Source organism: Rhincodon typus, chromosome 31 (assembly GCF_021869965.1).
Source record: "Rhincodon typus isolate 14 chromosome 31, sRhiTyp1.1, whole genome shotgun sequence".
Taxonomy (NCBI): Eukaryota; Metazoa; Chordata; class Chondrichthyes; order Orectolobiformes; family Rhincodontidae; genus Rhincodon; species Rhincodon typus.
In genome coordinates this window covers 30,113,053-30,140,568 of record NC_063362.1, presented here as the reverse complement: position 1 = coordinate 30,140,568, position 27,516 = coordinate 30,113,053, and the positions used below count along the sequence as shown (strand labels likewise).

The 27,516-nt window shown below is 40.3% G+C and overlaps 1 protein-coding gene across 1 annotated transcript in view; it reads right to left on the bottom strand.

Moving 5' to 3' along the window:
* Window positions 1-7,564: 7,564 nt before the first annotated feature.
* Window positions 7,565-27,516, bottom strand: part of ajap1 (adherens junctions associated protein 1) — a 161,556-nt gene continuing 141,604 nt past the window's right edge. Inside the window, exon 4 of the mRNA XM_048615310.1 lies at window positions 7,565-7,637. Within this exon, the coding sequence (XP_048471267.1) occupies window positions 7,565-7,637 (73 nt within the window). The remainder of the gene's footprint in view (window positions 7,638-27,516) is intronic.

Here is a 27,516-nt window from a genome sequence, read left to right as displayed (position 1 = left end):
TTCCCTTTTTCCACATGTTGATCTTGCTAAGCTTGGAATGTTTCTCAGCAGAATGCAAACCCTCCTCAGTTCTATTAATATGCTCCAGCCAATGATTGATAACCTTAGAGCTTCTGCACAAGGTGATAGCTTTCTTGAGAAAAAGTTTCTCCTCTCTCAAAAGACATGCTGTCATGGAGGGATCTCTTTTGGTTAAGACAATCCTACCTGTCATCCAATCATTAATCAGTTATCCAAACTCTCAGAATCCAGCTAGATATATCAGTGCCAGAGAAACATTGATCAACAGTCTTCATCTCATTCCCTGCTCTGATTTTGAGTGAATACCATTCCTAAGTAACGTTATTCTCAATTGTTCAAAGTGCGTATTTAAATCCTTCAAAATCTCTCACGCAGGGTTCTCTGCTCCTCAGTAAAATATTTAATCAGTGCTGATAACAGGGATGCTACTCCTATTTGATTAATATTTTTCTTTAACTCTAACTGTTTTATATTTTTGGAAACAGACAATCAAAAAAGAAGTCAAATATTTCATATCTTCTTTCATTTCTACAGCAGCAGGGAGTGAAAAATTCACAGTCACTGACTCACCAAGCATTTCACAGTTACAGACTGCAGTTTTAGGTCTTTTTCTTTTAAACAATAGCCGTCTCGCTTACAGCTCTACAATTGATTCAATCACTCCTGGACATTACTGAAATCCTGTTTCAACTGATGTGATAAGGCTGCCATAAACTAAAATGAAAGCAAGTTAAAGCAAAAGGTAGAGGTTGCATGACTACAGTAAGCCAGCTAGCTTTGTACAAATTCATTTCTCAAATCGTGGATGGAGGGGTAAACAACAGCAGCTGGAAAGGGCAAGCATTTCTGTGTTTCTGGTTCTCCCTGCACTGCCCCACCCTCCACAACCGAGGAAAGTAAAGGAAGATGAAAACCTGGCCTTCTTGGGATTTCTCTGACTCCAGTTCACTTCCTTGCTGTTTGAAACACTTCTGTTTCCCCTCAGGCTCTTGCTAAAAATTACAGTGTCAACAGCATCAATGGCACTCAGTAAGTATACGTGCAAAAGGACCTCACAAACTCTGGATGGGTATCCCAGCCTTCTGCTCACACAAAATGGTGGATCCTGTCCGTTCCAAGCATCCTATGCAAGAGAATAACTTGCGTGGCCATAACTAGTCACCCCTGCTGCTCATTTCCATTGCTTTGGTAGGGTTTAAATTATCCGCCTCCCACCCCCAAACTCATTTCAGTCTTAAGATTAAGACAAAAACTTGACACCAGTTTCCATAAAACTTACAATTAGACCCTCAGGGGCCATGACTATAGATAGTGCCACAGATGGAAAGAGCTGCTAATTTAATGGTACTAGTTTGAGTTTGGGTTTTTGAGTTTCCTTACACATACTGAAAATGTACTTTATGCTTCCTGCTGATGAATGTGAAGCTGTAACAAAGGCTTGCTAAGAAGGCTGAAGGGACTGCACACTGGTAACAATTTGACCTAAGGAGCCCAGAGCAGATTTAAAAGGGTTAAGTGGAGGTTTAGTGACAGGTTAAGAAAATGCAGACAATAATTAGAAATGTCATAGAAGCTGACACAACCCTTGTGATTGAGGTAAACTATGTGGAAAAATATGTGGAATCCCCGTGCTACATCTGATGGACCCTACTAAAGACCTGCTTTGATTGTCTCAGCCTGTATACTTCTGATATCTGCACCAGAAACAAACTCTGAACAAAATCTCCCTGGTCTCAAAGAACCAACCCTTTTTCTGACATCCACATTCTCTTTCACTGTACCTTCAATCTCCCACTTTAGCATCTCCACATTCCACTTTCCCAATGCTGATCACCTCCTTTCCTGCCCTATTCCAAAGGTCACTGGCTTGGCATTCTGTTTAGGAGAAGCACTGCACAAGTTGAAATTTTTATTTTTACAGTGGCCACTCCATCAACATCAGACCTGTTTTCAACTGAAAAGCAGAAATACCTTATTTCCAATTCATGTATAACAACAGGATTCTGCTTGCTGTTTGAATAAAAAATGTTAAATATTGCAATTAGTGAACTGATGGTCCAGCCTCACCCATGCTGTCTTGCCAATCTAGTTAGTTCAAGCAGATCAGATGGCATAGAATTCAACAGAAAAATTGCAACCATGATTGATTCAATTAACCTGCATGAAAAGCAACAGTAGTGTGAGGAAGTGCTCCCCCAATTATTTTTAATTTAAATAATTGCTTGGTGCTACAGATTGTAAACATTGTTAAACAGAGACATAAATCTGAATCTTTTCATCTTGCAGTTATCAAAACTGGGACACAAGAAATCAAAGAAAGAAATGGAGCAATCATTTAAACAGCGTAAGTAGAGAGTGCTGATTGGTTAGACCATGATCAGTATGGAGACTGTTAACTATCAAGCTTATTTTAAACTCACAGCAGTCATGTATATTCTGTTGGTCAGCTCATTGCATTTAGGAATGTATTTGGGATTGGCTATTTCCATAATCCTTTCCTCAATGAGAAAAAGATAGAAAGTATGGACAAATCCCTTCTGCTAAAATGAACAGGACTCTGTACGTGTAACTACTGGGACACAAAAATGAATGACGCTGCAAACCCAGCCAACAATTTTAAATTGTTTCAGAGATAGTAAACGTCAGCCTTCCTGCTCCTCTGATGCTGCTTGGCCTGCTGTGTTCATCCAGCTCTACATCTTGTTATCTCAATTTTAAATTGTTTCAGGTATATTTCTAAGCACAGTCAGGATTATTTAGTAGGCACTGTCCACTTTTACAATCATCTCTAGTGTTGGACATGGAATTCTAAGGTTTGCAAGCACCTGTTGGTTGAGCACAGTTGGGACACTGCCTGCTACAGACAAAGGCACGTGTTGTTTCATGTTAATCGCTGGGTTCTACAGGCTGCATACCTGGTATCACACTAGCATTGAAACCCAAATCCATACTACTTACTTATGTGGTAACCAAAACACCTTCCTAGCTGGATGGTGGCATCCTGTTCATAGAGGATGCCACTCACCTTTTTACTATAAAGTAGCATTGTGAGACAGCTTGCTTCACATGTTGCTCAAATTTCTGAGATAGCTTTCCCAAGGAACAAATGATTCATTGCCTGTCAGTACAGAGCTTAAATGTTGATTAAAAAAAGGAGATGGAGTCAAAGTTCCAGGGCCAATAGTTGCAACTTTAGGCCCTTTCATGAGTTTATTGTTGACTTAAAATGGTTTCAAAAGGACTCTAAGTTGGCAGGAGAAGGAAAACAAAGTGTATTTGAGTGAAGCTACAATATAATGAATAAACTGTGACACAGTGGATTGAAAGTGGCACATAACAAATCCATTTGTTCTTCCTCCTCCTGACCATTTAAATTAGATACACTTACCGGCTGGATAAATGATGATCAAAACCCAAAGTAACTCCTCCCCAATTAAAGGTTGCTGCTGCTTTAAGGCAATCCAAATTGAAAACTGACCCTTCTGATAATTAGTTTGTAAAGCAATTTGCATAGAATATGAACATACAATAATGGTTAAGTGGTTAATTATCAAAATTATTATGGCTGTAATTGTAACATAACAAATAAAGCAGATGGGATTTATTGCCATTTTTATGTATTATAATATAGGAGCATAATGTGTATTTATGGCACATTTAATGCCCACATCCATCAGTTCATTAGGATGCATCCATAATTTCTACTTAATTTACAATGAGGTACCTACAGTGTTCAGTGACCACATTAAAAGCTGAGAAAACAGTTCTTAAGGATGATTGAGACAGTGGTTGAGACAGAAAGCTTGTTAATACACGAGACCTGATTGCAACCATAACATTATAATCGAGTGAATTTTCTGACTAACACTCCAAGGTAATCACGTCTGGAAAGGAATCGCACATTCAGCACGAGAGTCTTAAAGTATATACCCAAGCTGGTTCGGGTTTATACTCAATCTTGTTCAAAATGTTCAACATGGAGTTCATTGAAAGCTGCATAGCAGCTGTGGAAATGGAAGATGCATTTACAGCTCCTTCAGTCTGTAACTCATTGAAAGAACAGCAGAAACTGAGGGGTTCTCCCAACTGACAGTCCAGTTCGTGTGATAACGATCGTAGCAAATCGATTTGGTGGAATGGGTGATATACTTGATGAGGAAGTCTCACCTTTTCAAGCAGTCTCTAATCATGTTATGTTTAGTCACCTAAATGGAAGATCAAGGACATAATGCAGGGCATTCAGAATGAGCGAGAAGAGTGAGAGAGATGAAATATGCCAGAAATTGCTGATAAGGCGATACCAAATTTATAAGATTGGAGGGAAAATGCTAGGCAGAAAGAGATGGGATGATTCTGAAACCCAGGGAAAAAAGTTACAGAGTATAGCGAAAATGGTTCCTTTTCTACAAAGTTAGCACCTTTTACAATGAAGGCTTCAGTGCTTATCCTGCCCTTCAATCAATATTTTTCTCACTTTGTGCATGTCTTGGTAGCATCATTTGGGACAGCAATGAATAAAACATCTGCATTGATGGTGGAGGCCACCATAAGTTCAAACACACTTTGAAAAGTGTGGAAGGAAGTGGATCACGGCCCATGCCAGTAGTTCCCCATGGGCTAGAGCAGCCCGCAGATTCATAGAGGAAGAAAACCTGGGACGGCAGTGTGTGGAGGGAGTTGAAAGGAATGAGGAAAATTGCAGTAAGATCGCAAAGTATCAACCTTAATTCAGTTCAACATGTTCCAAGGAACAAATGATTCATTGCTTGTCAGTACAGAGCTTAAATGCCGATTAAAAAACAGGAGACAAAGTCAACGATTTTCATCTCGCATTACTCTGAACTGCAAGGAAACCAACTTTAGAAAGGAAAGAACAATTTCTACAGCATGAGAAGAGAATGCTGATTACTTCCACTTTGGTAAGTTTGGAAAACCAGCAGGAACCATTCCCTCCCTTAACTGGTTAAATTTTAAAAATAATTACATTTAGTCTGGAGGAATGCAAGACAAAAGCTTCAACTTCATGTCTCTTTTTAAAGCAATGTTTAAGTTTTTATTTAAAGTTGAAAGCTTCCTCTCCTATTGCAACTTAGCTGCTGCATGTTATCTGCAATGATCCTTTGGATTGCCTAACGCTATCCAAAGTCCTGAATCTTTGGCACTTCCAAAAGTCTAGATGCATATCCCACACAAAACCACACTATTCTATCATCCCATTTTCATTAGCTTACATCAGCTTGCAGTTCTCCACAATCTTTAAGTTAAAATGTACATCCTTGTGTTTATATTACTCAAATCCTCACCCCTCCTTAAATCTATAATATCCTTCACTCTTTCAAACTGTCCCATTCCTCGGATTTTGGCTTCTTGTGCATACTCTTCCCTTTCATCTCAGCATTACTGAATGTCTGGGTTTTACAGTTTGGAATTGCCTCCCTAAACTCCTTCAAATCTCATGCTCTTTCTCTCCTTCTTTAAGAGCCTCTGTAGGATCTTACCTCTGGCCAAATATTTAGTTATCCCTGTTAATGGTATGTTCCTTGGTTTGATGTAGTTCTTTTCTCTTTAAGCCTATGTGAATCTCCTTATGTTTTTACTAACTTAAAAGTGTTATATTCATGTAAGTTGCTCGGTAAAGTTAAGCAAAGATAGGCAAAGTTATAAAACAATAAAATTGAACGAGCTTATCATTGTAAAATTAATACATGATTAACTATACTCAAAATATTGCATTTTAATGTGAAATAATGTGAGATGGATGGAAAGACCTCTTTGAAACATCATGGGTAGTTTTGTGAAGATCAGTGCATTTACAGCCCTTGCAGCATTTAATATTAAATCAAAAACAGATTTAACGTAACTTGTCTATCCAAAGTCATAATTATAAGTTAAATTATAGGCCAATTCCCAATATCAAGGAACAATTGTGATTTCTTCCTAGGTGTTTATTGACCTGTGCCAAGTTTTGTTTAGAGACAAATAGGTATTTACTTGCTATACTTTGCTTTTAAACCCCAGAAGTTTTCTACAAATATCAGGCTTTTTTTCCACAGGAACAAATATAAACAACATTTAGTTTAGAAAAAACAGCAAAAACTTGGCTTCATCATTAAACGGTTGAGTCACACATGGCATCCAACGTAAGTAATGCTTCACTGCTCTCTTTGTTAAACCTTCTGAAATTTTGTAACAATTTGCAAATATGTGGAGTCTTTTGAGATGCTTTAGGTCATGAATGATTTGAAGCAAGCAACTGCACCCTGGATAAGCTAATAAAAAAATGCCCTTTATCTTGATGTAACTTGGACTGTATTCACTTTACCTCATCACCATTGTAAATATAGCTAACACAATATTGAATTGACAAATCTGCTGGAAAGCTGAAAAGGATCAGTATTAAATCAATTAAAGCTTCATAAATATTAATTCAAGACACAAACAAGGTCAGCTTTCCTGAGACCATATTTTGAAGATATTTAGTGCCAAGTTGAATGGTCATTGTGCATGGAGTCAACGTTCAAATGTTTTGCCCTGAACCCCATTATTTTCATTCCGTGATTCAGACGTTTTTGCTGAGAAGTGTTTCTGAAGGACGTAGAGAAGAAAAAGTGGGACTAGATGAATTCATCACACCCCCACCCTGTGAAAATTAGCATATTGCTTTAATGAGCCACTCTTCTTTCCTGAAAATTACGAATAATCAATGGGTCACCATTTGAACGTTGCACTATTTCAAATTGGTTTTCCTTGCGATTATGTCAATCTTCAAATCACCACTATACATAGCAGAGACTTATACTGAATACAGGCTTTATTAATGATGTGCTACAATTTAAGAGGAAAGTTACATCACACCAGTGGCCATGCAGACCCATTATTTATTCAAGAGAGTGAAAGACCTACAACTCAAACCTTTTTGGTGTAAGTGTGTTTGGAAGGTCTTTCACAAAAACAGCCTGCCCTACCAAGTGGTGAAAATTTCCATTGCTCCACAAGCATTGTTGGGTGGGATTGATGTGGTTCATGGACTTGGCTTCTAGGCCACATTCAACAGTTGATGGCATTTCTAAATTGACTGGGAATTAAATTTATTGGACAATCTGAAGTAAACAAGGCGATAGAAATGATGTTTACCTTGTGTTAACCGAACAACCGAACAACCAAACAGTTTGAACATCAAATTTGGAAATGCCCAAAATAGATCCCAATTGACAGACAGGGCGTGATAGCACATTCACAAAATGGCTTTGTTGTGCTTTCTGGAATAAAATCACTGCAGGACACAGCGCAGTCTATTTCCACACACATTCTGTGATGTTCAATAACACCACGGAAATGCCAACAATGCCATTAGGATGTACTGAATGGGATTGATCCCAGCCAAGGTTACACTGGATTTATTTTTCTTTAATATCTGGCCTTGCCTCCTTGGACAATATCAACAATTAATGTGAAAGGAGTACATGGTCTGAACTGGAGAGTCATACTTACGAGTTAGAAAGGTGATGTCTGCCCGCCCCAAGGAGTAAGAGCCTTCGACCAGTCAGCAGGAGATTTCAAACCATTTCTCCGATACGAAGGGCACTGGGATTAGCTGCCGTTCAGGTGGGGGTGTTCTGCAGTGAGCAGAGAAATGGGCTTGCACGTGCTGGCAAGTAATACACATCAAGCACGCCTAGTTCGGCCTGCTACAAGCTAAGCTTGAAAAAAACGTCTGTGTGAAGTGGTACTTTGTCAAGTTATTAGAGCATCGACCTCTAACCTTTAATGAAAAAAAAGACTCTTCAGATACTTTAAGCCAAGTGTCAGTTTGATCAAGGTCCCCAAAACTGGGCCGATTAACAACTTCAGTTTTGTTGAAAATTTCACCAAAAAAATTTTTAATTTCTTTTTTTTAAAGAAATCAAAGTTCATGGAATTTATTAAAAATTAGCAGGCAGACACCCTTAATAACAACATATATAAAACATCAATTCTTCAACTAAAGCGGGCCTATTTTTCCTAAAACGTTGAGCCACACATTAAAAAATGATCATGCCTTATTAACACTTTATGTATGTTTTTGGGTTGAAGGCAATACTCCTACTAATGATTATTACATTGTTCTTCTTTCATTTTAAAGTGATGCATATATTCCATCTTTCCCATTCAAATCGTTCCGTGTTCATCTTAGCAAAATGCACCATTCCCCCACCTGGGAGACCAGGTCTCTTCTTTGGCTGACTGACTCAAGTACATCTGTCTTGAATTAGTTGCACGCTAGTGGCTTGACTTCCCTCCACCACTGCTTGCAACATTGGCTATTCCCTCACTGAAAGGCTGCGTAGACACAGTCTCCAGTCACATTGTAATATACAGCCTTGAATGCCTGCATTAACTCTGGCCTTCACCCCCTCACCCTCTGAAAAGAAAAGACCTTCCTTTAACAAGTTGTATAAAATTATAAATTTTCCACAAGTAATTTTAACTAAGTAATTCTCATTAAGTGAAGGTTTGTAATTCATATTATTCTTAGTTAAAGTAACAGCAAATTGATCATGAAAAGAAATGAATGCTTAGACTAAAATTCTGAACTGTAACCTGACAGGTACGTTAAGGTCACTTCTCAAATACTGAGCATTTTTAGGCAAAGACCCAGGAAGACATATCAGATCGTTGCTTACTAAATGAATTTCATTGGCCTCTAATTACACTTATTTGGATTCCAAACTTTGTCTCTCACCAATTTTCACCTCTTCGCTCTCCTCTCCTGAAGGCATTGACTCCTGGACAACAGTGTATTTTTCCCCAAGTGACACTTATCTATTGGCCATGAGAGTGACAGAAGACTATTTTTTAATGAATTCCAATTCTGTCCAAACGGTTTTGTTATCCATTAAAGATTGAATCCATTAACTATCTAACAAGGACAACTACACAATGATATGGAGGACGATCCCAGGGCAATGCTTCCCTTTCTTACCCAAGGCAGGCAGGGGCCATCTGCAGCATCTGAACACCCTTCTTTGCCTGAGATAATCTAATCAGTACTGAATGGATCTCAGAGCCTTCTGGTTTGTATGGCTCAGACATTCTCAGAGTAAACGTGAGGAAACCTGAAAAGGAATTTCTTCAATTGTCATTATCTTCTAGACTCAAAGATACATGAATGCAACAGGCAAACACATAAAAAATGATCCGAGTTCAGTAAATGAGAAGATGTAACATGTCACATTTTCTTAAAATATGAAAGGATTATTTTTATGCCCCCAGGTAAATGTTATATTCTCAACATATCTTAAGTTTCCCCTGAAATGCTAGTTCCATTTGACAAATGTTTTGAAAATGTGGCATCCTCTAGGGGAAACTGACTATCCTATTAGTGGCTGTAAGAATGATGTAGAATATAAATGGAAGTCTTTAAAAACAAGATATATAAAATACTGGGAAACAAATACACACAGTGTATCCAAAGTTAAAACAAGGAGGCGTGATAAGAAAATGTCTGGGTGGCAGACAAAAAAAAAGGTGTAAACAGATATAAGTACATCTAATACTGGGTGAAACACAGTTGAGTAAAAGGGTCTGCTGAAGAAACCAAGATGACCTCACAGGCCAGTAAGATCACCATAAAGAACTATGGAAGTAGTTGGATAAGTTACGTGAAAGGTCTGAACACACTCAAATACTGCATTGGACTGTAGTGAAAAAATGTTAAAGGCCAGGTTAGAAAGACTTCAGTTGGTATGAACAAAATATTCAATAAATATTTGTATTAATACATGCTCACAAAGAATGTTCAACTATTCCAATTTACTATTCCAATTATTAACAAAACTAGAAAAATCAAAATAGATTAATGTACTCTGTTGAACACAATAACAACTTGAAAATAGATAGAGAAGCTGGCCTGGATGGTAACTACTCAAGCGTCCTCAGGAAGATGGACATATATTGTGCAGGAACTCTTTGAGATTACAGTATAGAATTAATTGGATAGAAATGCATGTATTAATGGCACCCAGTATGGCTTCCTAAGAGGAGGTTATATCTTAAGAAAACTAATTGGATTTTTTGAAGTCGTTGGTTGATGGTTGATGAGAGGAGCCAAGTAAACACTTCTAACTCCCAAAAAGCTTTTGATAATGTATCACACAAGGAGATTCTTTACAAAATTAAAGCCTCTGGTGTTTGTATTATTTGTTGAACTGGATCAATAACATGCGGGCAGGACATAGGCACAAGCAGTTACAGATAGATTTGGATCATAAAGAGTAACAGCTCACCTGGAGAAGTCATCTTAATGTCAAACTCATGAAAATATCCAAAGGATAGCAAAAGTGTTGGTCACTATTTTCTAGATGATAATTGAGATTAATATAGCTTTTCTCAGCTATGTCTACTTTGTGCCAACCTAAACTGTCCTGAATCAATAACAGGATTACAGCATTTTGATGAGGTGTAACTAAAAAATCTACTGTTTACTGAAATTCTGAATTTAATTCAATATATAGTCCATTTTCAGCCATCCACTGTTGCCCGGGTGACCAGCCAATTAAATAAAATTGGAAAAGATGGAATATGAATGTATTATACTCAGACTCTGTCAATGTATTCCTAAATAGCTATTTGAGTTTGCATCGTGTTTACAGAGTCACAGAATGGCAGAAGGAGGTCATTCAGCCCTCACTGGTTCTATTCCCTAGTGCTCATCCCCTGCCTTATCCCCACAACCTTGCGCACTATTTCTATCCAAATAAACATCCAAAGTCCTTCTGAATGCCTCAATTGAACCTGCCTCCAATATATTTCCAGGCAGCGCATTCCGTATTCTAACCACTTAATATCTGAAAAGTTTCTTTTTTCTCATATCACCCTTGCTTCATTTGCACATCACTTCAAATCTACGCTTTCTTCTTCTGGTTTCTTTTATGTGGAGAAATGGCTTCTCCCTATCTACTCTATCCAGGCTACTCATGATTTTGAAATATCCAATCAAACATGCACATGATAAATCTGAATAAAAAAGAGGATTAATTCAGCACTCCTTACACACCCAGTACTCAAAAAGGAGTGTGGGCCAGAAACTGGGTCCATAGGTCTGTCTCTGACCCACATTCACTTTAAGCACGATTACTTGATGGAGATATATGGCCACCGCATTTAAAGAAAAGTAACTTGCATTTGCGAAGTGCAATTCATGACCTCAGGACTTCCTAAAGCACTTTGCAGTGAATTAAGTGTGCAGTTGTAATGTTGAGAGACTCAGCAGCCTATCTGCGCATAAACAACAATTGAATGACAACCAGATAATCTGTTTCTTAGTGACTATGGTCAAGGGAACAATATAGGCTGCAGGGCACGAAGAAGAACCTTCTCTGAGGAGACAGATGGTGCTGTGATTTAATGTCTCAGCTCAAAAACTACCATCCAACAAAAAGGTTTAAGGTAATTTTCTTTGGAATTGATGCATTATCTAAAGGGCCATTGCTAAATTTTAACCTGTTCCTTAATCCCTCAGTATTCAGGTCCAGAGTGCCACAGGTAAATGTCTGCCAGGTCAGAAATTTAATTTGTGATTAATTGGTTCCAACCAATTGCAAATGTATTTTAAAAAAATAAATCAAATTGCCTAAATATATTTTCATATTTTGACAATAAATATTAGCACTAAATAGTGAAGAAAGCAAGGCTTCCTAGCTGACATGTAAACTATCTACCACGTTGTTAAATGCAAAACTAAGTCTGATGGAGTGTTTGGTACAAAATAGTCTTTTTTTTGTATAATACATAGACATAGATTTGCCTATCATCCAAATGCATTTGCTGACACTCTTGGCTGTTGGGTCCAGTATCATACTGGGTCGTGTCATCTCACTATTACAATTGGCAGCAAGCATCCACAAGGTTAGAGAGTGCATCTCAGCCCTGTCCAGTCTGGGGACACTACAGAAAGAAAATACGTGTCCTGGATATAAGAATGCAGTTCATGAATTGACACCTTGTAATGAATATTTAAAGGGCCATTCCCACTGTTCTCAGACTGTCGCCATCAATTCTGAAGGAACCTCTTTCTTCCCAATGTGCTTGCCTCTTAAGTCAGACCTCTAGGAGTTCACAGGAACTCCAGAGAACAGATGTTGTGATATGCACTGATGTAGAGACTTCTTAAAGAGCAAACAAAGGTTTCATTGGTGGAATCTTATTAGGGTCTGAGTAACATGGACTATGACAAGATGTTCACATCACATGGGATCAGGAGTGAGCTGGTAAGATAGATACAGAGCTTTCTTAGTCATAGGAGACAGACGGTAGTGGTGGAAGGATGCTTTTCATAATGGAGGGTTATGACTAGCGGTGTTACACAGGGATCAGGGCTCTGTTGTCTGTGCTTCATAAATGATTTGGAGGAAAACGTAGCTGGTCTAATTAGTAAGTTTGCAGATGATACAAAGATTAGGGGAGTTGTGGATCATGAGGAGAATTATCAGACGATACAGTAGGATATAGATCAGTTGGAGGGATGGGCAGAAAAATGGCAGATGGAGTTTAATCCAGACAAATGTGAGTTTTTGCATTTTGGACAGTCAAGTACAGGTGGAAATCATACAGTGAATGGCAGAACCCTTAAGAATATTAATATGCAGAGAGATCTGGGTGTGCAGGTCCACAGATCACTGAAGGTGGCAGTGCAGGTACATAAGGTAGTAAAAAAGGCTTATGGCATGCTTGCCTTCAATGAATTGAGTATAAAGACAGGCAAGTTATGCTCTTGCTTTATGGAACTTTAGCTCAGCCACAATTAGAATATTACGTACAGTTCTGGTCACCATACTATGATGCTTTGGAGACGGTACAGAAAAGGTCTACCAGAATGTTGCCTGGTATGGGGGAATTTAGCTATGAAGAAAGGTTGGATAGACTGGGTTTGTTTTCACTGGAATACATGAGGTTGAGGGGTGACCTGATAAAAGTTTAAAATATTGTGAATGGCATGGATAGAGTGGAAAGTATGAGGCTTTATTCCTGGGTGGAGAAGTCAATTACTCGGGGACACAGGTTCAAGTGGGGGGCAGGAAGTTTAAAAGAGATGTGCGAGGCAAGTTTTTCACACAAAAGGTGGTGATTGTTTGGAAAGCACTGCCAGAGGAGATGGTGGAAGCAGACAAGAGCAACATTCAAGAAACACCTGGACAAATACATGAATAGGAAGGGAATAGAGGGATACGGATCCTGTAAGTGAAGACAATTTTAGTATGGAAGGGCAAAATGTGTCAGGAACAAAGACAGAAGTTGCTGGAAAAGCTCAGCAGGACTGGCAGCATCTGTGAAGAAAAGAAATCAGAGTTAACGTTTCAGGTCTGGTGATCCTTCCTCAGAATAAAATGTCTCAGTGTAGGCCGAAGGGACTGTCCCCGTACGGTATTGTTCTTTGTGTGGCAGAATTGGTTGCATGCTATCCCAGCATGGAGATATCTCACTCCAACTTTTGTGTTTTTCTCAAGCAGCATGATCAGTCTGTCAAGTTGCAGGGGTAAGTTGCCAATTTCCAGGGACTAATATTTGTTCAGCTCCTGTTGATCACATTAATAGTTAGGTTCCAATCTTAACCAACTCAAACAATAAAATAAATGTTGTGAAAATTCAACTGAGGAAATCAGAGAGGGGGACATGGTGGATTCAACTCACCCCTTGCTCCAAATGATGTTCATCTCAGACTCCAGACACTACCATTTCAGGGCATGCTCAATGGACACTGGCTACACCGACAGAGACGTTGGGACCCAACATGTGCCAGCCTCCATTACCCATCATGGCATATCTCCGATCCACTTGCAGGACAATACTGCATTTCAGTGCTTCACCAGCAGCTCCCATTGTAATGTTGCAGCAAAGTCACTGTGTGCTCAGGGACACACTCAGCTTATGGACTGGGCCAGGCTGCATCTCCAAACACTCCACTCATTGTCAGCATCCTTACCTTGCACGCTTTGCAGGAGATATCAGGCTCACATTAATGCAGCCATTTAACACAGACACAAAGCCAGGAAGCTTGTCCTGGTCATCAGCAGTCCTTACTTAAGTCAGGGGAGATTGCCTTCACTGGCAGGGTAAGTCTGGGGCAGCCTCCAATAGCAGTCCAGGTCCCGAGAGGCAGAATGCTCTCCTCATAAAAGGTGAGGAGCCAAATGGCAAGCAACTCCCCGCTCATGTTGAGTCTTTCTGTCCTACTGTGAGCTGTTTCCTTTCTGGAATGAGAGAGGAGCGGGTAACATGGGAGATGAAAGTGGGTGGCACAGAAGGGGAGGTTTCCTGATCGAGTGAGTAGAAAGGCAAAGGGCATGCAGGGCAACTGGTGTCCAATGTTGGGCGGGGTGATCTGGGTGAGGAAGGATGTTGCATGCAACAGTGAGATAATGATAGAAGGTGAGCCTTGGTGAAAGGTGGGTAGAGCTGCAGAGATAGAGTGAGTGACGGGTAATGGACAGAAGATGGTGGCATTTACGCTGGTGGAGCAGAGAAAGACATTGACCTTGTTCTGGGCGTTTGTCTGGGCCAAGACCTTTCTAAGCAGGCTGGCATGCTCTGGTCTGTGTCCTCCAATGCTGATCGTGGGGGAAGAGGAAGACCTTCCAGTGCCCTACCCCATCTGGCAGGACCTCCAGAAGAGTGCCCGCAGAGTTGAGTGCCAATATCCTCCATCTGCCATTCCAGGACAGCTCCTGTTGAGATGCACAACGGGCTTTTGAAGGTGGCACAGGCACAAGGGATACTGGCAAATTCCATGACACTTGCTGATTGGTCAGTTGTCTCGGGGAGTTGCACTTGGTAAGGTGAGCTGGAAACCAATGCGAGAGGTGCCTTGGGGCATGGTGGGCATGAATCAGACGGAATTGGTAAGATATAGCAAGAAAGCGCACTGCGCCTTACAGCGAGAACTACTCCACTCAACTCGCACCTAGCCGAAAGAGAGATTCGGCCCATAGCTTTCTAAGTCCCATCCTACAGCAACATCCCAGTGCCTATCTGTTACAGCAGACATATGCCAAAAGGACCATGGAGTTTCAAGCTCCAAAGTCCAATCTCACATTTCATTCAAGTATTCATAATGCATGGATTCCATGCAATAATTGTTAGTCCCTAAATCTATTAACAGGATACTCAATATCCAATGTAGTAATTGTAGCAAGGCCAGTCAGGGGGACCTCATAGAATATGAGTTCCCTAATAGGGGCTGTTAACCTGGTCCAATCAGGGAGCCCTGGCTGACAGATATAAACAAGAGTATCAGGGGTTCTGTTCACTGAGAGCTGGATCAGTGTCAAGGGCTCTCTACATGTAAATAAAGGAAGACTTGGTGATGGAATACCAGCCTCTGTGGAGTTATTTCACCCAGGAGCTAAAGGTAACAAGGCACATTGGTGCGAGAAACTAATTAGTTAATTGTATTAAAATATATTAGAGTCAGCCAGAAGCGTGGAGGGTTTTTAATAATCTGTACTTGGTTGAGAGAAAACCCTTACTAGAAAGTGTATTTTTGGTATTTGCCTAAAATAATTTAACTTCTACTGTACAATATTAACTGAACTTAAATCACAGTCAGACTGTCTGTGCAGAATTAGCTGATCTCATATGGGTGCTCCAATGGACTTCTGTGCATCTGGCCTGTACTAGCGAAAAATCATAAAGTGTTATGTTCCTGTTAGAGACCCCAGCTACAGTGTACACCTAGACATGATAGTTATAAATACGATTGTGCAGCAACCATGGTAGAAGCATCTGCTGATGTTTGCATAAATGAAGGATTAGCACGTGAGTGAAGTACCAGAGCTTTGCTGGAGCTCGTCGATCTGTATTCCACTGAGAGTTAACATCATCAAGACAAAAACTGATTGATTTAAAAACTATCATTGGAGCAGCTTGATTGGGACTTAGTGCTTGCCTGTGAATTAATCGACTCTGCAAATCACTCAAACCGATTCAGAAGAATGTAAGCAATAGTGATGACTTCTCCCCCTCAGAGATAAGAGACTCCAGACAATCCTGCGTTCTGGTCTAAAGTGCACTAACAAAGCTCTGACCATTTAAAGTGAACAGAGTCAGTGTGAGACAGGTAGGCCAGGCTGATTATTTGAGAACCTAATAATGGCAATGGAAAGATTACATACAAAGGTCAGAATTTTCAGGGGCAGAATTGCCATCAGTTCACAAGGTATGGATAGTTCATTCAGATTATTTACTAGCCCATTATCTGAGGCCAGCTGTAGCTTTGGCCTGTTGTTCTCCACCTGCATGGCTTTGGGGGCATGGTAGTTGTCTGGAGATAAGCTCCCTGTGGCAGATTGGGCTCTAACACACCGGGAATGTCTTTGAGGCCCTGTCCCCTGCCAAATTGGAAACAGCTGCTGTTTCCCCTTCATAACAGTGGCACAGCAGTGCAGGCCAATGTAATTTCAGATTTTTGATATTTTCTGGTCTTGAGAGTCTATTTGCTCTCTCTCCCTTACTTACAAAGATGGGGTGCAGCTTCTTCCATGTTAGAGTAGACCCTGTTGTGCCTCTAGCTTTGGGGGCACATCCACCACTTTTGAATGGATGACAATTGTGCCCACTGGCTATTCAACAGCGCATCAACAAGTGCCTCTACAGAACAGAGTGTGGGGTCAGAAATCATACTTGAACCCAGTGTCAGGGTCTTGAACCAAGGCATAAAATGTTTCTCAAGCCTCCATCAGGAGCTAAAATTAATTTTAAAGCTAAGCTCCTTTCTTGCAAAAGATTTAGGAGGTAGGGAGAATGTTCCTGCTGCTCTTCTTCAAATATTTCCCTTCCTATCAAGGTTATTGAATCAGTTAATACAGGTGTATAATTGAATAATAAATTCATATGAATAAGACCAAGCAATATAATGACACCTTTTACTTTATAGTACCTATAATATAATGAAGCATTTCAAGGTGCTTCTCAGGAGGATTATAAAACAAACTTTGACACTGAGCCATGTATTAGGATAGGTGGCAAAAACTTTGATTAAAGAAGTTTTTTTTTCTAATGAACATCTTAAAGAGGAAGACAGGGGTAGACAGGTGGAGATATTTAGGAAAGGAATTCCAGAGCTTAGTCAAGCAGTGGAATGATTTAAATTAGGGATGCTACAAGTGAAATATCTCAAGGTTACAGAAGTAGGTGTTGGATTACTGTACTGATCTCAGAAAAGGATATATTTGTAGGGCAGCTAGATGACATGATAACGTGACATTGTAATATAACCTGTCCCCATTTTACACTCTGTACAATAGTCATACAGTCAGCCATCACATAGCCAGTTAGTAAAGGAAACAGTCAGTTGACCAGTCAACTGTATATTAAATGTTATAATAATATGAACAAGCATAGTACCCAGATTCTAGGTGGAAGGCTGAGATGTTATATCAACCTTCATAGTTAATCATTCATAAACTTCCAGAAATCTGTTTCAATAAGAACCCGATTCTCTATGGCATATGTTATGTGGGTTAATAGATAGGAAACCATATCAAATCAGGAAGGCAGCAAGTGTTTTTTTTTTAACTAAAGGTTATAAAGGTGATAGCAGCAATGGCAATTGTACTGTGTTATTTTCGTTACAGTCACTCATCATTTGTCAAGTTCAGAGCTGAAGTTTACACATTCACAGCTAAGACTGAAGGTTACAACCTGTACTGAAGTGTGTCAATTACAATGGAGGAAGGGTACCCACCCCCCATCTCTCTTTTAACAAAAAAGAGAGGCTAGTGTGTGTTCAATTTAAAAATTAGCAATTGATGATATATCTGAGATAGCTCCGATATGCTGAACAGCTACACAGTAAGAATGAAAAGTAAGCATCTGAATATGGACACTCACTCCAATGACATACTGTCAGAATTTCAGTTATTTGAAGAAAGAATAAATGATCCATGAACTAAACAACAGAAATTTTTTAAAAAATAGTAAAAATTTTTATTCCTTTGGGAAGAAAGGATTGAAAAGAATAAAATCTTACAATATTTTAATGATGACCATAAAGATCCCACAAAAATTTCCTATTTCTCAAAGATCAGTTCAAGGTGTGAGTCAACCTTGGCAAATCACAGGCTTGAGTTCAGGCCATACTATTAGCTGCTAGGTGTAAAGATCAATCAATTTGTTGGTAGATATAAAGGTAAAAATACAGACTCTGATTTCACCAAAACTAACTTAGTAAGAAGGTTTACCACTGCCTCTACATCAATCAAATCTTTCCAAAAGGCACTTCTGGACAAGCCTAAAGAATATTCCATTGATGCACTGCTGGAAGAAGAAAACAAGTCTGAAGCATTTGCAACAAGACAATGTCCATGGATGCTTGACTCTATAAATAACAATTGTAACTGTCAATTGGGCCAATAAAGCATCCAAATCTTGAACAAAATGTGGGTTGTCTCACCCACCACAACATTATCCAGAATTGTGGAACATATGCAAGCTACACTCTAATTGAGAAGATGGGATTAAAATATGCAAGAGATTCAATGCTAAGAGAAACTCAAAATATAACACAATGCTGCACAACTGTGTGTGAAGAGGAGGCACCTAAGCAAAAATGTCAAAGTTTGTTCCACATTTCCATCCATGGCCTGCATTCATCCCAAAAAAGTCTCAGAGGTATCTATAATGTTGCAGCTTGCAAACTCACATCAGACGGGACATGTGGTCATTTTGGCAAACCACATGGACACAGTCAGAAAAAACTGAAGCGCATTATATGAAATGAAATGAATATGTTAAAGTGGCAACAAGTGCCAATACAAATATTATTTTTCATGCATCTTGCCTGAGATATATTCAGGAAATTGATATAATTTGGTGCAGCCCACATACACTTTGCATTGGCATGTCCACATAAACATCAGTACAGCTACTGAGTTTGGACACTTGCAACTCTTTACATAACTGACATAACAGGACCTTCTTAAAGCAAACAAGGGCAAGACTTATACGCTCAATGGTGGGGCCCTGGGTAATGTCGTAAAACAGAGACCGAGGGGTTCATGTACATAATTCTTTGAAATTTGCACGGATAGACTGGGTGGTTAAGAAGCTGATTAGTACGTTTGCCTTCATTGCTCACTCCGTTTAGTATCGGAGTTGGGACGTTATGTTGAAGTTGTATAGTTGTATTGGTGAGGCTTCTTCTGGAGTACCGTGTGCAGTTCTGGTCTCCCTATTTTGGAAGGATATTATTAAATTGGAGAGGGTTCAGAAAAGATTTACCAGGACCTTGCCAGGAATGGAGGGCTTGAGTTATAGGGAGAGGCTGGATAGGCTGGGAATTTTTTCACTGGAATGTAGGAGGTTGAGGGATGACTTTATAGACGTTTATAAAATCATGAGGGGCATGGATAAGGTGAATAGCAAAGGCCTTTTTCTTATGGTGGGGGAGTTAAAAATACCCCCCTCCACTAGTTTTGAAGGTGAGGAGAAGGTTTTTAACAAGGACATGAGGGGCAAACTTGGTTCATGCGTGGAATGAACTGTCAGAGGAACTGGTGGATGCAGGTACAGTTACAACATTTAAAAGACACATTTGGATAAGTTTATGAATAGGAAAGATTTGGAGGGATATGGGCCAAATGCAGGCAGATGGGACTAGTTTAATTTGGGAACATGGTCAGCATGGACTAGTGGGACCGAAGGGTGTGGTTCCATGCTATATGACTCTACAACTCCTTCATTGGTTGATATGCATGCACAGATCTATGTACCATTACAATCACTGAGATAACAATTGTCTTTCAATTTCAATACCAAAGATTCCAGACAGTGACATCAATTCAGTATGACCTGACAAACCTTCATGCAGACAATATTGGCAACTGGAAGGCAATGCAATATTACATCTACCGAAATGAGCATTTAGATTCAGGAGAAATTCAAACTGGAACCGGACACCATGGCACAAAATAACATTTCCAGAATTGAACACAGTCACCAACTCGGGGCAACATCTTTTCTGCATTGATCCTGTTGAATCCCATTGACAATAGCAAATAACTGAGAAAGTGGAGGATCTTGTTCTTCGTTTGTCGTCATCCCTCACCCTCCCATCCTATTCTTGACACCTTAAACCCTCCTCAGTGTCCTAGGGGCAGACAGACCCTTGTTGAGAAAATCTGTAAAGGTTCAAATGGTCAAGATTAAGAATAAAGCCTTGTGATGCCTAATTCTATGAGAGGCAGGGGAGATTGTCACGTTTGATGGATATAGTGAACACAATCAGGGAGAATCTACGTCTCCTAAAAATATTTTTAATTATGGAATCCATAGCCAGTTCCTGATCTTATTGAGTCAGCCAACACAGGAATGCTTTGAGAAATAGTCAATTGAGGAGGCCACCTCTACAGTTAACATCCAGTTCAGGATGGAGGACTGGTTCCTCAGATTGGTATCTCAGCTGGCCTTGCCGCTAGTGGGGCCAGTGGGTGTACTCCTGAGGGACAGGCTGATGCAGTGGCAGGGGACAACACTGCAGCTATGACTCTTGTCTGTGGAACTAGTAGAAGGCTCGCTGCCCAGACGATTGGAGACATCCGTCTCTGTGTGATCGCCACACACTGGCAAAGCTGAGAGATGGCCAGATGGATGGCAACCTTGACCAGCTCCAGCCAGTGAGCCCACCAACCGCTTCAAGAGTAACAAGACGCCCACTGCAGAACCATTTGCTCTCACCTGCCAAGGCACTGACAAGGTGAGGGGCCATTGGCGACATGTGAACAAAGAATAGGGGCACTCTTAAGTGTCCCGATTGGAAAGCCACCACTGCAAGGCATGCACTAACTCTCTGGATTACACCTCCATGAAACTCTCCTGGATGCAGGAATGTGTGAAGGAGCCAACCCCAGATGGAACACAACAAATCCCTCCAATCCCTCTCTACCTAGTCTCTCCCAGCAGCCAGGTCCAGAAGACTAGTAGGATTCTGCACTCAATATCATACCCATGTACAATAAAAGGAAAATGTAAATTGTTCTGAATTTCAGGTCTTTCTGCAATGCTTTAACAGTTCCAAAACTTGGATTGTTTTCATATCTCACTTTAGTTTTAATTGAAACACACCAAACATGTAAATTTGCTTGATATAAGCATGCCAGTGGCATAACACAACTTCAATCTGGTATCGAAGAAATCACTGAATATTTTCAAAGTACCTCTGTTGTCTAATTGATACAGCAACGCTGCTCGTTTCCGACGGTGAAATGATGAAAAGCTCTTTGAAATAGAGTGAGGTTGAAGCTAGGAGATGGATCGTGTTATATTGAGAGGCTTTGAAAAATTGTACCAATCAGTCATCAAAAAAAAACAGACAGCCTTTGCTGAAATTGTCAGGTGGACAGATGATTCACCTGGGTAGCAATGCCTGCTCTCTTTACTCATATTCTCATCACTCATTTTCCAGGACGAGAAAATAACCTGTGTGGCAGATATTATGCCTTCAACACAATAAATTAATTTTTCTCTTCCATCTTACAGCCAGAAGAAATCTGTAACAGTGGCACTCAGTCTTATTACAATACTAATTCCTTCGATCAAAGTGGGCACCAAGCCCTTTAGCTCTGTTATAACCAGAAGTGAGCAGGTTCGGATTGACATTATGATTTTTAACATTTTAATGACCCACCTGGCCATAACCTATGCGTTTTCTGGAATTTTACAATCCCCTTTTTCAGTTGTGTAAAATCCCCCATGTTGCCTCTGCTCACTTGAGATATCACAGAATACCATAAAATCCCTGCAGAGTGGAAGCAGGCTATTCAGCCCTTGAGTCCACACTACCCCTCCAAAGATCATCCCATCCACACCTTCCTACCCTATCCCTGTAACCTTACATTTCCCATGGCCAATCCACCTAACCCATACATCTTTGTGGGAGGAAACCAGAGCACACCCACGCAGACATGGGGTGAATGTGCAAACTCCTCACAGAAAGTTGCCCGAGGCTGGAATCAAACCCAGGTCCCTGGCACTGTGAGGCAGCAGTGCTAACCACTGAGCCACTGTGCCACCCTCTCTGCAGCGTCATATGAAAGTGCTCCCAAAACCTCTCTCTTCCATCGAGATTTATATCACGTTTCCCCATTCCTGGCTTATTTTCTTCTTACTCCCACATGTTACTCTATCATTGGGTTTTTCTCTACACATAAGGGATAAATTTCTCCACTTCAGGCAGAAACAGGGTGAGGTGGGACTTACAGCCAACTATGTAATGTCAATAAGAGCATCAGGCTTCTCCTTCAGGAGGCTCCTTTTGGTAGATGGGAGAGTTGGGGGTTTTGATGGGTTACTGAGTAGCCAACTGCCAGCTGAGAGGGATATGGTATTGCTGCAACACTACAAAGGCTGCAACAATATCAAGAGCAAAAACCACGTTAACTTAAAGCAGAAAGGATACAGAGTTACCTTAAATAATCGTCAGATTCTGCACAGTCAGTCTTAGCCAGACATATGCATTCTCCCAAAGTGTTAGATCAATACAAGTTTTGCCCATCGTTGTACAGTATCTTCCTTGCTGTGAAATAAAGCTGGCCACTAACTGGCCAGAGATGGAAGATTACAGGCAGTGAGGTGAAGCAAAATCAGTCGAGTCCATTTCGGTAAATGGTAGGAGGGGGAAAGTCAGTGGGTAAGGGCATGAAGGTTCTGTGAATCACACTAAAGGTTGATTTGCATTAATTGTATGAATACAAACATCTTGAGGAGAAGCACTAATTTATGCTCTCACCAACTTGCTCTGCAGAGGGTGCTGCCCACACAATTAGGAAATTGCAATTGCGTTTTTAATTATCATCTTTTTTTGCAAAACCATCATTTACCCAGCTTTCCACCACTCCTTCTCGGATGTTAATTAAAAATGATTGAGCTAGGATAAAATCACTAAAACACACAGTGTGCATTCACAAAGCTGGGGATCTGCCGACTGATCCTGACAGTGCTTATGTGTGCAAATACACCTACAGGTAAGCCAGTGCAAACACGATGGGCCAAGTGGCATCCTGCTGTGCCATAATGATTCTGTGATACAGAATCAGGTTGCAATTCTGTAAATAATGCCCACGAAGGTAAATTTTAGTATTGATTTATGTCCAAAAATGTGCAGTCTAGCTGGATTGGCCATGGTAAATACAGGGTTACAGGGATAGGGTAAGGAATTGGGTTTGGGTAGGATGCTCTTCAGAGGGTCAGTGCAAACTCAATGAGCTGAACAATCTCTTTGCACACTGTTGGGATTCTATGATGATTAAATTTATATCCCCCTGACTTGGAATGATTTCACTGGCCATTTACAGGCCTGGTTCAATACCCTGGAACATCTAAAGTTAACAGCACTTTGGGAAATCTGACATCATGGTGACTGCAGCAAATTCAAGAAGGTAACTCATCACCACTCTCCCAATTACAGGCAGAAATAAACACCGGCTTTATTAGCAACACCGATATATCACAAACAACTTTTTAAAAAAATTCATGCAAAGTCGCTTTGTTTGCAAATGAGGTTGACAGAGACGATCTTTTATTTGCTGGTGGTGACTCTGTACATCACCCACTGAATCAGGACTCAGTGTTACCTGTCGGTTATCCTGCTTATTAGCAGGGCTCATGGTGACACAATTCACAATGCTGGTAGCATTCATTATTTGCTTTCATTGAAACCTTACGATTTGCTGTCTTTTTTAAAAGAAACAACATTTGCACATCTGGAATTTACAAGTCAATTATGCAAAAATAAGCACAACATATTGTGTAGGATTTTTTTTAATACACCTGACTGCGTAAATTAAATACCACTGCAAGTACATATATGTTTATAATCAATCCTCCTCTCTGAAATCATAAATCCTCTTCCTAATGCTGGTAACATGTCTGATACCGCATCATTGCAAAAACATTTCAGCACAATAATTTCAAAAGAAGTTTCCCTCAGATATTGGGCTAACTGTTATAGTCAATATTTGCAACATGCCTTACATATAATTGGTACAATGATGTTGCAGCAAGATAGTGTAAATCGCATGGAAACCAAAGACACACAATTCTTCCTTACACTGTTGGGACCAATCCGTAAACACTTTGAAAAGGAAATAACCCAAACCACTTAGTTCTTCTGGTCTGTCAGGAAGAGTAGGTTTTACATGACCAAGCTGTCAAGGTTACAGACTGAAGCTACAGAGTCCTCATGACTCTCTCAATAATGTCACCTTTAAGGTACATTATGTTATCTGTTTGGGATTTTCTGGAAGAAAGTTACAATTCTGTTACACAGCTATTGGGAACACACAAACATGTACACACGCATGCACACACTCAACAACTGTCTCACCAAAAGACAAACAGTTGTATCTGTTTGTTCTAGAAGGCCTCATCATGAATGCTCCAACAATAACTGAACACAGTTCGGGAGGAAACTGGGTGCAGAAATTGCAAAAGGAATTCTAGCTTTCTTTTATATGATTTTTTTCCCACTGCCTGTTTGTTTATTTGGATGAGATTAAGGGGTGCTAAGAGGATTAAAACTTGTGCCATTGATACTGTGTTCGGCTGTGGTTGATTTAACTTTTTTATAAAGATGTAAGATGAGATTTTTTTAAAAGAAGTTTTTCAAAGCTGTGTTCCTTGGTGAGTCAGTTTTAGGAACATTTCAAAGACTTTTCAAAGTTCCCAAAGACTCTTCACATCTGTACATGTTCAATACTGGAAGTACAAATGTGGGGATTTCAAATGAGGGCATGGAAGGGACATGAAGGTGATGGAAGGGAGATGGAGACAAAATGGAGGTGGACATTGGAGCGTGCAGTAGATTTGACAGAGCATAGAGAAGACAAAAGATATGAGCATGCATGGAAGAAGTATGGAAAGAGGTAAGTGAGGGGTCAAGGGGCCTAACAACCTTGTAGAAGACGGCTTCAATGTCTTCAAGAACTGAGATGGGCCTTTTAAGCAGCCCGCTTCACTGTCTATACGTTTCTGTTGCTACCTTGGGCTTCCCTAGTGAGGCAGTGATCTGAAACTTGCCCGCCTACATCTCACAGAAATGAAGATGTTGTGGGAGTAAGAGGTGGTGAAGGGTTCTGAATTGTAAAATCAGGAAATGGTCTGATTACCATTACTCAACGCGAAGGGGAAAATCCGATCCTTCATCTTATATCAATAACTGGCAAAATAACCATCATGAGCAAATTTAGGAACAAAAAGTGAACCTAATAAAAGGCAACAAGTGTGGTTTCAGAAAGCGGAGATTCTTCCAAACCAGCTTCTTTGATAGTCCACAGGAATAACATCATAGTGTAACGCTGATAAGCCTGATGGTAAGTGAAGCTGTTAGAAAATCATCAAGAAAGTCCATAAATAAGGCTGTGGAAAAGTTTAATTGCCCTTGGCATAGAAAAGGAAGCAGTGAGGACAAGTTCAGGAATGAACTTTAGGGCTGTGGAGATTTTATTTAATGATCTATGCAATGGACCAATGTTAGGTTCACTGCCCTCTTTGGTCTCCATAATTGCCCTTGAGTTTGAAACACAATTCAGGCAGGGCAGGGTGGGGGTGAAGGGGAAATGGGTAGATGGCAGCTGAATCTGACGGAATAGCCAAGGAGGTGGAGAAACAATCTGAGATTCCCAACCAGACAGGACAGTGGTGAATGCAATTCAACTCAAGTAAGTGCAACACTTTTCACAACATTGGGAGAAAATGAGGGAATTCATGAACGGGGTTAAACTGCTTAGGAAAGGCTAAAGGAAATCCCAGGAGTGATAGTGCCACTTCCCACACAGTCATGTTGAATTATTTTACAGTAGTAAACGAACAGAGCGATGAACTACAATGCCATTGCAAATGAATACAACATAATTCCAAGACTAATGATTTAAACAATGCCTTGCTTCAGCTTTAAGACCATGTCAGCAATGTAGAAAATATCTGGGATTGGGACTGGGAAAGGCCAATGAGATTATTTGACTTAATTTGATTTATTATTGTCACACGTACCTAGGTTAAAAAGTTTTGTTTTGCGTGCAATGCAGGCAGATCATACCATACAAAGTACATTAGGATAATAGAACACTGCAAGGAATACAATGTTATGACTGCAGAGTAGATGCACAAAGAGTGAGGTCAACATTATATTTGAAATTTGAGAGGTCCATTCAGAAGTCTAATAACAGCAGGGAAGAAGCTGTGCTTGAATCTGTTGGTGTGTGTGTTTAAGCTTTTGTATATTCTGCCCAGTGGAAGAGGTTGGAAGAGATTATAACTGGGGTGGGGGGGCACGGTCTTTGATTATTTTGGCTGCCTTTCTGAGGCAGCGAGAAGTGTAGATGGAGTCAATGGATGGAAGGCTGGTTTGTGTGATGGACTGGGCTGTGTTCACAACTCTCCGTAATTTCTTACGGTCCTGGGCAGAGCAGTTGCCAAGATTATCCCAAGTATCAGAAGACTAAGATTAGGAAAGTTAAGAAAAACTCCTTCAAAAAAGGCAAATTCAAATAGACCAAGTAGAGGAATAGAAAATGCTGATCAAAACTACATCTCAGTAAAACGGGCCACAGTAACAAGATAATGAGCAGTGGGTTTAGCACACAGGTCAAGAAGCATTCCATTGAGGATGATTAATAAATATGACAGTCTTTTCCACATTGTACTTCCAGTTAAAATTGTGGATCTCTTCAAGGCCATATAGATGATATGCTAGAAGAAAACTAGATTTTTGTGGAAAGATCAGACAGATAGATGATGAGCATTTTGGTTGATATGTGCATTTCTGGTAGCAATTTATACAAAATTGACATTAGCTTCAGGGCGTTGGCTGGGGGAGTGATTATTCTTCATGAAAAGCAAGATTTTGCTTCTTTATTGATCTTCTGGATATTGCAAAAGTTTCACAACTAATTAAGTACAATTAAAGATTCATCACTGCTATAAATAAAATTTGTGTGCAAAAACAGCAGTCAGAGTTCTGAGGAAGGGTCACTGAACCGAAAACGTTAACTCTGTTTTTTCCTTCACAGATGCTGCCAGACTTGCTGATCTTTTCCAGCAACTTTGTTTTTGTTGTTGAGTCAGATAATTGCATCTCTTTCGGGGTGTTTGCTGAGAGATAAACATTTGCCAGAACCCCTGGGGGAGACATTGGCCCTCCATAAGAAGCTTCATTCCCTCTTGAGAGTACGGACATGTGCCACTCTGAAGACAGCACCACAGACAGTGCAGCACTCCTTCAATACACTGCTAAAGTATTGACCCACAGCTTTCTTTCTGGTAGGAACCATGACGCTCTGGTACCATGAGCCATAGGTGCTCTTCAGGTCTGAGTACTGATAATAAGGAGGGAAGATTAATTTAGGGCAGCACAGTGGCTCAGTGGTTAGCACTATTGCCTCACAGCACCAGGGACCTGGGTTCGATTCCAGCCTCGGGCGACTGTCTGTGTGGAGTTTGCACATTCTCCCCGTGTCTGCGTGGGTT